The 13,281-nt window shown below is 39.4% G+C and overlaps 1 protein-coding gene across 1 annotated transcript; it reads right to left on the reverse strand.

Annotated features, from left to right (window-relative positions):
* Nucleotides 1–548: 548 nt before the first annotated feature.
* LOC114472953 (KN motif and ankyrin repeat domain-containing protein 1-like) lies at nucleotides 549–11,338 on the reverse strand. The gene is made up of 11 exons (XM_028462272.1): nucleotides 11,312–11,338; nucleotides 8,948–11,171; nucleotides 7,541–7,675; nucleotides 7,054–7,162; nucleotides 5,186–5,311; nucleotides 5,002–5,089; nucleotides 4,709–4,928; nucleotides 4,005–4,147; nucleotides 2,595–2,795; nucleotides 1,482–1,577; nucleotides 549–1,383 (listed from the first exon to the last, which is right to left on the reverse strand). Exons 1-11 carry the CDS (start codon nucleotides 11,336–11,338, stop codon nucleotides 1,327–1,329), a joined length of 3,426 nt encoding a protein of 1,141 aa, XP_028318073.1. The 3' UTR covers nucleotides 549–1,326.
* Nucleotides 11,339–13,281: the final 1,943 nt, after the last annotated feature.

Consider the following 13,281-nt stretch of genomic DNA (forward strand, 5'->3'; position numbering starts at 1 on the left):
ACCCCTGTAAATCAAATGTAATATATATATATATATATATATACACACAGAGGGAAAAACAAAATGTATACCAAAAGCAAAATAATAAATATATGCAGTTAATTTTTTAGTGATGCACGATGCTATTGACACGTTACCGGTATTGGTTTAAAAAAAAAAATCAAGTATCAAATATCATTTATTAATTAACAAATATAATAACAGGCTTTGCTTCATTGAATAATCTATATCATATACATAGACTAAGCAGCACCATCTTGTGTGTGAGGAGCAAACTGCAGCAGAAGTGTTTGTAAATCAACGGAGGTACGAGGCACTCGACATTCTCAGAGTAGAATTTATCACTGAATTTACCCAATTTCCAAAGGTGTTGATTTATTTTCTCATCTATAGCTTTGACGTCGAATGTTTGGATCTTGTATAAATGCAGTTTTTACCACTCTGTTCTAAAGGGATCCTTCACTGTTTTTACAAGTTTGGCCTAAAATCTTTAAAATTTACTTATTAGTTGATCTTTGTCTAAAAAAAAACATTATTTTGCACCATATTAAATTAATTGCCTTACATGGGGACTACTTTACAGTTTTAGAGCCTGTGTTCCTCCATCTTAAAATGTCACACGGCCCCACTGCCTGTAAACATCCCATTGTTTTCTATTGTTTCTATTTCTATTTACTGTTCCAACTATGAGTTTTCATAGTCGACAATGAAGCAGAGAAGAAGAGCTCTCCTAAGGAGCCTTTACTTCCCCTTAAACAGTGCGTGGCTGACGCGCTGGTCTCTGAACTTATAATAGAAGTCCTTTTGGGTGGGAGTCCTTCAACAATCTGTGATCACTCGCTAACTTCAGCCACCATAGCGTGTCAGCGCACTGTTTAACGGATATTAAGATTATTTACAAAACCTTAGAGTTGGAACTGTCACCCCCAGCGGTCACTGATTTTTTTTCCCAGGTCACAACTGTTTTTATCCTTTTTTAGTAAACAAAAGAGATTTACGTCGACATCTTTAACTTTTACTGGTTTTTTAGGGCAACAAAAAGCAGCACAAGTTGTTATTTTGACTGAAAAAGCTGCTAAATTATGTAAAAAGCTGCTAAATGATGTAAAGTAGTCCTTTTTGATGTAACATGAGACTTTGGATGGTTATTTATTATAATGAATAACTGACTAACCAGAGAATTCCTTTAAAGTGGCAATAGAGCAGAACATTACATAACAGTAAGAAATTATTAGGAAATAATATGATGGATAGTTGTACGGTAGTAAAGAGTTATATTACAGAATAAGTGAGCCATATTTTGTTTAGCCACTGCTCAGAAACCGTTCAGACGTCTTTTCCTCCAGAAGGGGAGAGAAACTTCCCACTGTGATGAGCAAATGCCTGTAGAGACACAGAGACGAGGAGGTGAGATGTTAAAGGAAACTCTGGTGTCAGACTATAGATCTGTAGATCAGTGTGTGAGGAGGAGACACACGTACTGTGTGAGCTTTGGAGAAGTTGGCGTGTGCATAAAGAAGCAGCGCTATGTCATGATGTCCTGCTTCCAAAGCGATGGACAGAGCAGTGCTGTCGTCCTGGAAGAAACCACAACCAATAAAGTCCAACTGTGGACTATCTATTACAAGTATGATTATCATGATGAGCGTTCCCACTGAAGTATACGTCCAAGTCTCCCAAGATGCATTTGGAACCTACAGCGTTAAAAACCTTGTTCACACTAAGGCTAAATATCTCTGTCGATTCTCCACTTTTACTTTGAAAGTTCTGAAAACATTTGAAGTGAGAAAGTGACCAAGTAGAATATCAACATGTGCTCATTTGATCCATAAAACTCACGTAGACACATTTCATTCACACATTTCACACATTTTCAGAGACCCTCCATTGAGCTACTGGTGAAACTTCCTGTTAACTTCAAAACAAGAGCCCTATTTACAAAATGGCTAAAACTAAAGGAAGACAAGAAGAGATGCTTTTATTTTGGAATGGGGATGTATGATTTTTAGCTTGAAGCTGGTCCCAGAGCCATTTTACAGTCACTTTTCAATGCATCACGGGACAGTTGATTATGACTAGTTCTCTCAGAATAAAGTATTCAGAGTTTTTTTCTTTAGAATTCTGACAGAAAAGAGTATATACTCATTGAGTTTGTAGTGTATAGTACAGTGTGTGCCGTTTACAACATGGCCTATGACTATTGTGCCCACCATGCATACTATCTATCTACGCACTACATACTCATTTTGATGTCAGACTGTATGAGTAGTACGTTAGAATGCGATTTATTTATACAGGAAGTAGATTTTGGAAGTTCTGGGTTTGCCTAAAATAGTTCTTTGCTATTTGAGATCAGAATGTCCCAATTACTGTAAAAGCAAAGTTTTAGTTTTCTATGATGGGTTCTTTTCTCAAACATCAAAGTGAGCGCATATATACTCAGAGTTACGACATATTTGGAATCTTTTTATGCATTTAAACCTTTTTTAAACTAAAATAAATGCAGAATATTTAGGTGTCACGTCATTGACCCTTTAACAAATATTATTAACATCAGTGAAACTATATTGTTTTTCTTTCTCAGACTCACGTACGCTGTCTGTGAGTGTAGCGTCACACTGAGGCCGAGCCAGCAGCAGCTTTACGATGTCGGTGTGGCCGTGCTCGCTCGCACACATCAGCGCCGTCGAGCCTTCGTCGTCCTGGACGTTGACCTCTGCCCCCTGGGCCAGCAGTGCTCGCACCATGTCTATCCTCCCGTGGCTCACAGCCAGCATCAGAGCCGTCTGACCCGCCTGCATCATGGAGAGAACGGTCAAACGCGGGTTAGTTCACACAGTTGAGCCTCACTTTATATTTATGATAAAGTGAGATTTTTCCAAAGCATGAAAAAATAAGTAAAAAGACGTGTAACACAATGATTATTTTTAAATGGTTTTTATAAAGGTAGAACTACAAGTGATTCCAAGACATTTTAAAACATTTTCTGGACATCTCACGCACTATGGTCTAAAAAAATTCAGAAATGTTCACAACTGTTCTGTGAATAGACACACTGTACATTTTTTGTTTGATTGATTGAATGAATGGTATTTTTTTTTGAGATATGGACAATTTAGTGAGGGGGGGTATGCGTCCTTATTTTTCTTCAGTTTCCAGCTTCCAATATGTAAGAAACTACAGCACATAGGAAATTGAAATATGGTATAGTAATACAGCTCCACCTACTCTCTCAGAATATACAAAATTGATGTATGAATTACTAATGATTAGTCACTTATATACATTGGTTCTTGGGTTACAGTCTCTTGAATTTTTTCAACTATTTTAATTGGCCCATAACTGCATGTGGGAATGTAAGAAAAAAATCTGATCTTTTGTAATTTATAGTATAAATGTTACTCTTTCTTGGGATATAAAACATTTTTTCTTGATGTAACTTCTTTGTTTTTATTTGGACCAAAACTCCAAATAATGAAAATCCTTTACATGAGGTTTTTGTTGCTTAGCTCTGTGTCTTAAAATCATTTATTGTTTATTTGTTTTTCACTAGTAGCATAAATAATATTAAAAAAACATTTATCTTTGAAATCATAATATTTGTTATGAACGCATTTCTCATGTTCTCCTTTTTCTCTTTTTTTCCTATTTATAGGAGCTGACATGTCCACCAGATATGATGTATAGCAGATCCATTTCTATATTCAGAGAGAGTGGGTGGAGCTATATTACTATACCATATTTACCTTTCTATGTGATGGAGTTTCTGATATATTGGAAGATGAACATGGAAGAAAAATAAGGACCCCCCCCCCCCCCCCCCCCCTCACTAAATAGTCCATATCTCAAAAAGCATTCATCCTATTAAACTAGATATTTAGTGTGACTATTGAATAATCATGAAACAATTGGTCAGAATTTTTGAATTTTTTTTGACCAAAGTGTGTGGACCATTTGTTGTAATCACATGGACTGACTCTATAGTTTCACAGGCTCACACAGACCTGACTGGCCTTGATGTTAACGTTGCCCTTTGCAAACAGCTGTTCCACCACCTTCATACTTTCTGCGTTGTCCACGGCTGCCAGAGCAGCAAGCATGACGGGCGTGTACCCGGCTGTGTTCTGCTGGTTGACGTTGCACACCGCTGTTTGAGTGGCGGTCCGTTTATGGTTTGGAAAATACAACAGAAGGAAAAAAAAACATGTGTCAGCAGCTGCAAAATCTTTAAAATCAAAGAGATCTGTCAGATACACCTGTGAACATCTGTAGAAAGTTACTGTGTGGTTTAAGTGTATGTATGTATATATATATATATATATATATATGTTCTTACACTTTGTCCATATAGTGTAATTACAATATCATTTTAAAAGTCAATATTGTAATTATGAAAGCATAATCGTAGTGAAACGTTTTTTTTTCTCAATACAACAAAAATTAAAACAGCTTCCGTAGATTTGACTTCATTAGCAAACCATCGACTTTTATCACAATGTTGTATTTTGAGTTTATTTTCAAAATTTCAACTTTAACCTTTATTTTCATCATTTCAACTTGATTTGCCCAAAACTGTTTTCTCCATCAAAATTGGCCTGACTTCACTTCTGTATGTTTGAATGATTTTCTTCTAATCCTTTATTTCATACGTCTAGTTTGTCTTTGTATTTTAACACAGAGGAAGAAAGACTTCCAGGTGTTTGTTTACCTGCGTCCAGCAGTTTTTTGACGACATCAAAGTTAGAGTGAGAAACGCTGTAATGTAAAGCTGTGTTTCCGTTGCCGTCGGCCAGGTTTGCGATGTGTTGCAACACTGAGGGCGAAATGCTGCGAAACGTGGACAGATACTGCTCTACGTTAGCAGGGACCGCTGACTTCACACTGGACGTAGAAAACCACTCCTGCTGCAGCGTGTGCAGACACTCATGCTGTGTGGAAAAACTATTTTAAAAAAATGAAAATGTAAAAAAAAACTAAAGTGATGTTTTGTCCTATACTTACCAAATCCCTGCTGGATAAAAGTGCGTCCCCACTGAGGTGCTTCTTTAATGCTTGGCACGCTGAAAACATTCTCTCACCTAACTCACACCTGAACGAACAACGGTTATCATGAGACAGGGATGTTTTTATTGTGCTTTACGACTTTAATGTAATAAAATAGTTCTTGTGTGGTGTCAGGCATTACTTCTGATGTGTGTGTGACTTTGCGGATCCTTTCGGTGCCTTTTTGGAGCTGTGTTTTTCCTTCTTTAAGGCTCTGTTTCCTCCATTTTCAACCTCAGGGTGGCCGTATAAACACATGGGATTCAGTCTGAAGACCAAACACAAGAGTTAAAAACGGGAAAATGTCCTTATGTTTGATTAAACCTGTAGAGCAGTGGTTCTCAATCTTTCCAGCCTTGTTTTAATCAGAAATAAAATGGGATAAAAGTGACCAAGAAATAGGATTTTTGAAACCACAGTGTTTAAAAGTTGCAAATTAGAGTGGGCGAAAACAGACAGAAAAAGTGGTAAAAAGGGTTCAAAGTGTCAATATTTGCTCAAAATCGGCAGAAATGGGGTATAATGTAATTTAAAAAGTAGGAACAATAGTTGAAACTGGCAAAAAATGGGCATGACAATTCATGAATGTGGTTTAAATTGGCAAAAAATAGGTTAAAAGTGACAATAATGCGACATTAGGTGGAAAAGTGGTGAAAGTGCTGAAAATGCCTCAAAAGTGAAAAAAATGTGCTGACAAGGCATTGAATAGTGATGGAGAAGTGTCAGAAATGGGAGTAATGTATTAAAATGCATTAAAAGGAGCAAAAATATGGCAAGAAAAAGTGATGAAAATAGGTTCAAATATGGTGAGTTTGGTGTAGTTGCAGAAAAAGTGGGAAAAAAAGGGGCTCAAATTGCTAAAAATAATATTCTTAGTTTCTTGAGGACATCTGGAGACCCTTCCCAGTGTGTTGCGACCACAAATGGGGTCCTGACCCCAAGATTGGGAACCCCTGCTGTAGAGTACAGGCTAGCACTGATCTGCAATTTTTCAACTTCGTTAATGTGACAACGAGAAGCATTATGATTAATTTATGTTGTAATTTGACTTCTAACATTTAGCATTAGCATTAGCATACTAATTGTGTCAGACTCCAGACATAAATACATCTTATTTCTACTCAGAAACATTACTGTACTCTTACTTTAGGCCTCATTGCCCTGACTAATAAACATTTGATTTACAGATATTTAAAATAATTCTAGACTCGTGACTTTTCAAGACTTTAGTTCACACGTGTCAAACTCCGAAAACATGAGTTATTGTGTAAATTAGCGAATAATCCAGTTGTAGATATCTCACGTCTTCAAATTCAATGAAACTCCACAATATTTTAGGGGCTTGAAATTTTCCCACGCTTTTAATCACATGAATGCAGTAATTTTTTTATCACAAATTATGGAATGAAATGTATACATAGTTTTTTAATTAAATGTTCTAATTTCTCACAAATCCACTAAATTACACATTTGGTAACAAAATCAAAAAACGTGCCAAGTGAAGATCCTGCAGAGACTGATATTGAAAAACTAAAGCACAATAGTGTTAAAATTGCTCTTTTTTTCCTCCCACCTATATTCCCTATTTCCCTGTCATCTTTGTAGTTTTGTTGTTGTTCCATCTATTTTATTTTTTTTTAGTTTAGGTGGTATGTGTCGTTTTGTAAATTATTGTTGTCATTTTGTATATTTCTCTGTTATTTTAAGTCCGTATTTGGCCCCTGAACTAAAAGGAGTTTGACAACCCTGGTTTATTTGAACAAATTTAAGATTTATTTGTTGTGATGTTGTGCTTTGAAAGAGTTGCAGACTCCTTGTTTTTGTTTGTCAAATGTATTTAAAAGAAAACTAAAACTAAAGAGAGAGAATTCTCTTTGGCTCTTTATGGTTTTTAAAATGGATTTTTATGGTTTTTGTTCTTAATTTTATGGTTTTGTTTGTCTCTGATTGTGTGAATGGAGGTGTGTGATTTTATTATAAGATGTTTTTGATCCAACATGTGATACTTACCCAGTCGTCACCTTTAAGAACTTGAGGTTTTTCCTGTTGTTGCTACAGCTTTTGTCTCCAACCTGTTTCTGCGCCACATGTTGAGACCGGTCGGCCACTCTCGACTCGTCTAGAAACAAAAGTACAAGCGCCACATGTTTGCAACCATCGTTAACACTTGGAAATTCCTCATAATAATAGAAAGTTTTCTGTGACAGCAGCTCCTCCTTCAGTGTTTTTCACTTTTTAAACCATTGGCCACAAACTGCTCTGAGGCCTGAGACGTTTCCAAAACCACAAGCATCATTCCAAACGTTACAAGTCCGTCCTTCAACAAAATGCCAAAACCGTGGGTAACTGCTTCCCCTTCGACCCAAAGTGAATATAAACTGGGCTTTGGGAGTGGTGTAAAACTAAAAATATTCAAACTATTTTTTAAGATTCAGTCAGGACACGGGTCGGGTGGAGACGTACTATAACTATGGAGCGTTAGAAACTCCTGGATCACCTGGCACAGCAGAGAAGTTCTGTTCCTCTAGTATCTTAATCCTTCTCTTCACTTCGTTACCGCCCAGTTTAAACAGGCTGGAGTTTTCATCGTCACACGGAGGAGAATCGAGTGCAGGCTGACAGTCTCTGACGGCTGAAAACAACAAAAGAGCAACTTTTTACATTAACTATCAAGCAATTAATTACTTCCATACCCCGTAGGAACATTTTTACTGCCTAGAAAAGCGTGTTTCACCTTGAAAAGTTGTACTCTTGCTTTATAAGGTTGAACTAAATGGAGTTATTAATCATCTGAGGAGTGAAATGGGGAGAACAGAAGTGCAGTGAATGTGTCTCATGCTCCTCATGCTAACTTTGATAAGAAAAAATTCTTTGTTTTTGATCCTGTAGAGTCGGTCTGCAACTACATTGGTCCGAGGGCCACATACACATAGCATGATTTCTTATGATCTTTTTTTGATTTGTTGTCAGTGTTAGATGACACAACCTTCTCAGCTTAGTCTAATACAAAACAATAACACAAAAATGACTCCAAAGGCACACGCAATTACTAAAGGTCAACAAGTATACACAAAGTTACTCCAAAAACACGCAAAATGACTACAAATGACAACTAAAATAATAGAGAAATATATACAATGACACATAACACCCAAACGAACAATAAAAATAGACAGAACAACAAAAAAACATAAAATTACAACAAAACAAAAAAAAAAAATGACAGAAATAGGGTATATAAAACAACAAATGACTTGAAATGTAACAAGACCCCAATTGTTATAAAAAAAAATTAATAAAACCCCAAAATATTCCAACTAGTCAATGTATCAAGATGCTGAGCCCGAACGGAGTCTTTATATATATATATATATATATATATATATATATATATATATATATATATATATACTGTATATGAAGGTAAGAAATAAAAGTTAATAATAATTTTATTTATACACACACATACACATGTTTATGCAAAAGCATCTGTGTATGATACTACTCTCTTTATTGAAGCAATAAACCTTTCAATCTATAAATCATCGACTTACTCTATGATGTAAAAAAAAATACAACATTATTAGGGGAAACATTTTTGCTGCCCCATAATGCAAAAAGTTTTTTCATTTTGGGCTCAGCATCTTGTGTCCGTTATTGACCAGTTGTAACATTTTGGGTTTTTATTAAAACTTTTTCTATTACATTTTGGGTACATTACTGTATTGATTAAATATTATATTTTTCTTAAATAATAATTTTGGTCATTGTTACATATCGAGCTCTATAACAAGGCCTTGACCGTTATTTTTTTAATGTATCCAATATGTATTAAAAAAAAAAAGTCAAAACCAACATTTTTTTGTTGTGGAGAAAAAGTTCAGAACACAAAATGTGGTTTTACCTGCCGAAGTGACCCGGTGGGTTTGTCCTTGGGTCTCTTTGTTGCTGGCGACCCTTTGTGTGCTGCTGTGGTCGGTGCAGTCGTCTGAGAGGAGGTCCCCGTGGTCTCTGAGAAGCCATTGCATCTTCTCTATGTAATGGTTTAGCTCCTGATCCCACTGCTGCTGGGAGGCCGGCTGGAGACTCTGCACAGGCGTTAAGTCCTGTATCTTTCCTTCTCCGACACCGATACTTTTGGTCTTGACAGGATCTGGTAGATGTGAAGGCCCGGACGCCATGTTTCGTGATTTCAATCCCACCAAAAAGTTATCGTAGATATTAGTGAAACCAACACCGGTGTCTCGTGTTAACTTCATCACCTTTTTTCTAGGGTTGGTGTTCCTTTCGTCCAGGTTTGCTGTTCCAAATGTTTGGGTCTCTCTGCTGCATTTGAACTCTCTGACACTGTGACCGACAGAAACCGTTCGAGTGGACGCGTAGGCGGTGTTGGTGTGCTTGTCCTGTGTGCTGAGGACCGTGTTGGTGCTGGAGTCGGTGCAGAAGGCGTATTTGGTGTTGGTGGAGCGACACACTGAGTTGGAGACGGTGTTGGTTCGCTGTGATGCCATCTGAGGCGATGCCGTGACACCCAGATCAACTCCTCTGATTTGATCTGTTGCCATTTCATGTGAAACCGCTTCCTTTGCTTCACCAAAGACCTCGTTCAAAGAACATTCACCCAACAAGGCTGCACAACTCACCAAATTCCCCTTTTTACACCTTTGTTTCACCTCTGTGTTGCTTCCTGAATCACACACTTTGACTTCTGTCCCAACTGCTTGACTGGTTGTAAACACATGGATGCCTACAGCCTTATCTCTTGTCTCCACTCGTTCCCTGACCTCCCAAAAGCTCATGGGTAGATCCGGTCCTGAACAAACATCTCTAATCTTTGGCTTACACAATACTCCCACAGCCTTCACCTCCGTGGGCTCCCCGGTGCTCGCGTGTCTTAGCTCAGTGTGATGACCCACTCCTTGGGTCGTGGTGGACGGTCGGGCCTCGGTTCCGGTGCTGGCCATGGATGGTCGCGCCGTGCAGGCCTTGTCCACTCGGTTTTTTGCTCCAGCAACCTGAAGCTCCAGCTTTAGACGGGTCAGTTCTGTCTGGAGAGCGGATTCTTTTAACTCTGCCTCCAAGTGAGAAACTCTGTCTTTTAAAGCAACGTTAACGAGTTTCTGGGAGTGAACTTCTGCTGCCTGTCGTATGAGACACGCATCATCAATGTCACAGACTTCCGTGGCAATGGAACGAGTCTCTACCTGATTTGTGGACGTGTATTTGTTTTCTGACCTGACAGCCTTCTTAAACTGAGTGTTGAAAGGTTCTCCAAGCTCTACCTGTGGACATCCACCTTTAACTTCTTGCCTAATTTCCCTCATGTCCATGTCATCCATTCTCCATAGTTCTTCTTTGTGTTTTTTAACATCCGACCCCTTCAAACTGTTCAGTCTTTTCCACACCTCTTGACCGTCATCCTCGTTGTCGCTTTGGTTCTTGAGCTGAAAGGCCAGTTGTCTCTTTTCCTCCTGAAGCACTGAGATTTTCACCTGCAGGACGGGGATGATCTTCACCTGCTCCTCCAGCTCCTTCAGCCTTTGCAGAGCCACAACCATCTGTTCACGCACATGCTGCAGGTGCATCGAACCCTGACTTGAAACCGGAGTGTTTCTTCCAGAGCTCTGCGGGCTCAGCTTAAGGGACCCTGTGCTGCCTCTGGTACCTACAGATGAGATTTCAGCTTCCGTGCCAGGGGGTTTGGTCCCATTATTGTTCAGATTGTAAGTGCCGAAGCCAGTGAACGGGGAGCGCGACCCCGGGGAGCTCACCCCTCCAAAGCTGGCCAGTCGACGTCTGGGAAATGGCTGAGGAGGCTGATTTGTAACGTCTTGACTCGAGTGTTTCTGTGGAGCATGAGTTCTTACTGCTGGTTGAGGCTTTAACTCGTTACAGAGTCCTGGACCTTCAGTCCTGCTGGACTTGTTATCAGACAAAGAGGCGTGAGGGGGAGGGAGAGGAGGTCTACCTCGTGCTGCAGACGACGTGCTGAGGATTCTGGTTCCGTCAATGACGGGTGACGATAAGGATTCAGCCGAGTGCCACTGGCCCTGGGTTTTCCCCTCGTTAGTTCCTCTAGGCCTGCGTTTGAGGCTCAGTCGCCTCATGGTGGCGCCGTTGTTGTAAACCTTTTACTGAATTGAGGCCGACTACTGCAGTTAAAAATCACACTCCTTTTTTTGAGCCTCGGCCTGTTGAACCTACATCGAAAAACGAACGTGTCAAATGTCTTTTCATGAGAACTTTTACTTTTTCTTTGACTTCATACCTGCACTGCATCTTTTTCATAAGGCATATTAAATTAATATTTCACGTTCACAGGTGTTTACAGACAGTGGGGTTGTGTGACATCATCAATCACGTGATTTCAAGATGGCGGAACACAGGCTCTAAAACGGTAAAGTAGTCCCATTTTTAAAAATTTAATTAAATTAATATGGAGCAAAATAATGTGTTTCGTTAAACATAGATCTACTAATGAGGACATTTCAAAGATTTTAGGCCAAATTTGTATTTAAAAAAAGTAGATAATGCTAATAATATAACTAATATTCCATGATGTTTGTCGTTTCGGAGACACTACAGACTGTTCCAAAGTTCTTCTTAACTTTTTGCACACACACACACACACACACACACACACACACACACACACACACACACACACACACACACACACACACACACACACGCACACGCACACACACACACACACACACACACACACACACACACACACACACACACACACACACACACACAAACTCTCCTCATATTGACTGAAGGCCACATCAAACTTCTAAGCAGAGCATTTTATTTTGTGTTCCTCCATTTTTTCTGCATTATTTCCTTCACATTTCCAGGCCTGGAAAACTTTTTTAATAACTTCTCCAGGAATTTCTATAAAATATTTGCTTTAAATTGCAAGCACTTAAAAAAACCACAAACTTTTTTTTAAGTATAAATACAGTATATAAGGACAGCTTTTTGCAACATGTTCATGTAATAAATGCGATCTCTCCTACCTGAGCTTAATGTGTCCATCAGTCGTCTGTCACTTCTTAATGTTTTGGACTCTAAATGCTGTGAGCTGGTGGAGGAGGAGGAGGAGGAGGGACAAAAGGAGGACAAACCAATCATCCACTCACTGTTTTCAGACGTCTCTAACTCTAAATGCTATGTGTCTCTACATAGACTCAGCCCGCTGTATAATTACTGTAACACTCCCTCCCAATGCCTGGCCATTCTACTGTAGCTCATTTTAACCACACATATCTCTGTGTTATATCAAACAGTGAGAAACATTGATGTAAACATCTGCATTGTGAACATAAAGAATGAACCCTTAAAAAATTCACACATCTACAGTATATGAAAACAAGAAGAAATAATGAGTTATACTGTAAATAGATGCTGTACCTGCATCGATGCTCGCAGAAGTCCCGTCACATCAAAATAAAACTTGAAATGAATCTGAAAACAGGAAAACAAAAACTTTTATTTTTGGTATTAAATCTGTTGTGAACTCTTCTTTTCTCTTCTCCGTCATATTATTGATCGTTTCTCCCTCTGAGCTGAGCTCCAGCTATCAATAAGCTAACGTTACAGTGCTAGCATAGAGGTAATGTAACACCAGGCCATGTCACCTTATAGTCAGAGAGCAGCACTACAGTGACTCAGCGCATATCACTTTCTCATGACGAAGCACCTGCTGGTTGGTGTTTTAAAGGAGAACTCCTCCCCGTTCTGTCATTGAATATAATGATGGACATTAAGTGTGGAAGAAAAAATAGATATGGCGATATATCGTGATATTTTACCACGCGGTTATTGTATCGATCCCAAAAAATGTCCAAATAGATGCTCCGTGGGGTGGGCATGGTTCGGGGGGTGCTGCGGGGTGGATCTCCGGCTGTGCTGCTCGCCGTGTCCCTGGGGTCCGCGGTGCCGCATGCCCGTCTGCACCATCTACCCTCTCCGGTGGCCCGCCATGTGGAGGGGTCAGGCTCACACCAGACAGGCCTCCTACATGGACACTTCACTTCACTCCCAGCTGGTCTGGCTCACTCACTTGGTGCACCACACACTCATACCCAATCCATGGGGGGCTGGGGATGGAGGGGGCTGCCACCTGTGCTACTAAGTAGTGGCGCAGGGGGGTGGCACTCCCATCTCAAGTTGCTCTACCAATCTTTCCAATTTTAATCACACCTCAACACACCACCCCCCAGAGGGTAC

The sequence above is a fragment of the Gouania willdenowi genome, chromosome 12 (genome assembly GCF_900634775.1).
Source record: "Gouania willdenowi chromosome 12, fGouWil2.1, whole genome shotgun sequence".
NCBI classification, from domain to species: domain Eukaryota; kingdom Metazoa; phylum Chordata; class Actinopteri; order Blenniiformes; family Gobiesocidae; genus Gouania; species Gouania willdenowi.

Bases quoted from the DNA above. Each gene is read 5' to 3' on its own strand.
- LOC114472953 (XM_028462272.1), bottom strand. From the start codon at position 11,338: ATGCCTTATGAAAAAGATGCAGTGCAG. The intron at 7,163-7,540 runs GTGATCCAGGAG...TTTTGTTTCTAG, and splicing joins GAACTTCTCTGCTGTGCCAG to ACGAGTCGAGAGTGGCCGAC. The intron at 5,312-7,053 runs GTAAGTATCACA...TTTGGTCTTCAG, and splicing joins TTCTTAAAGGTGACGACTGG to ACTGAATCCCATGTGTTTAT.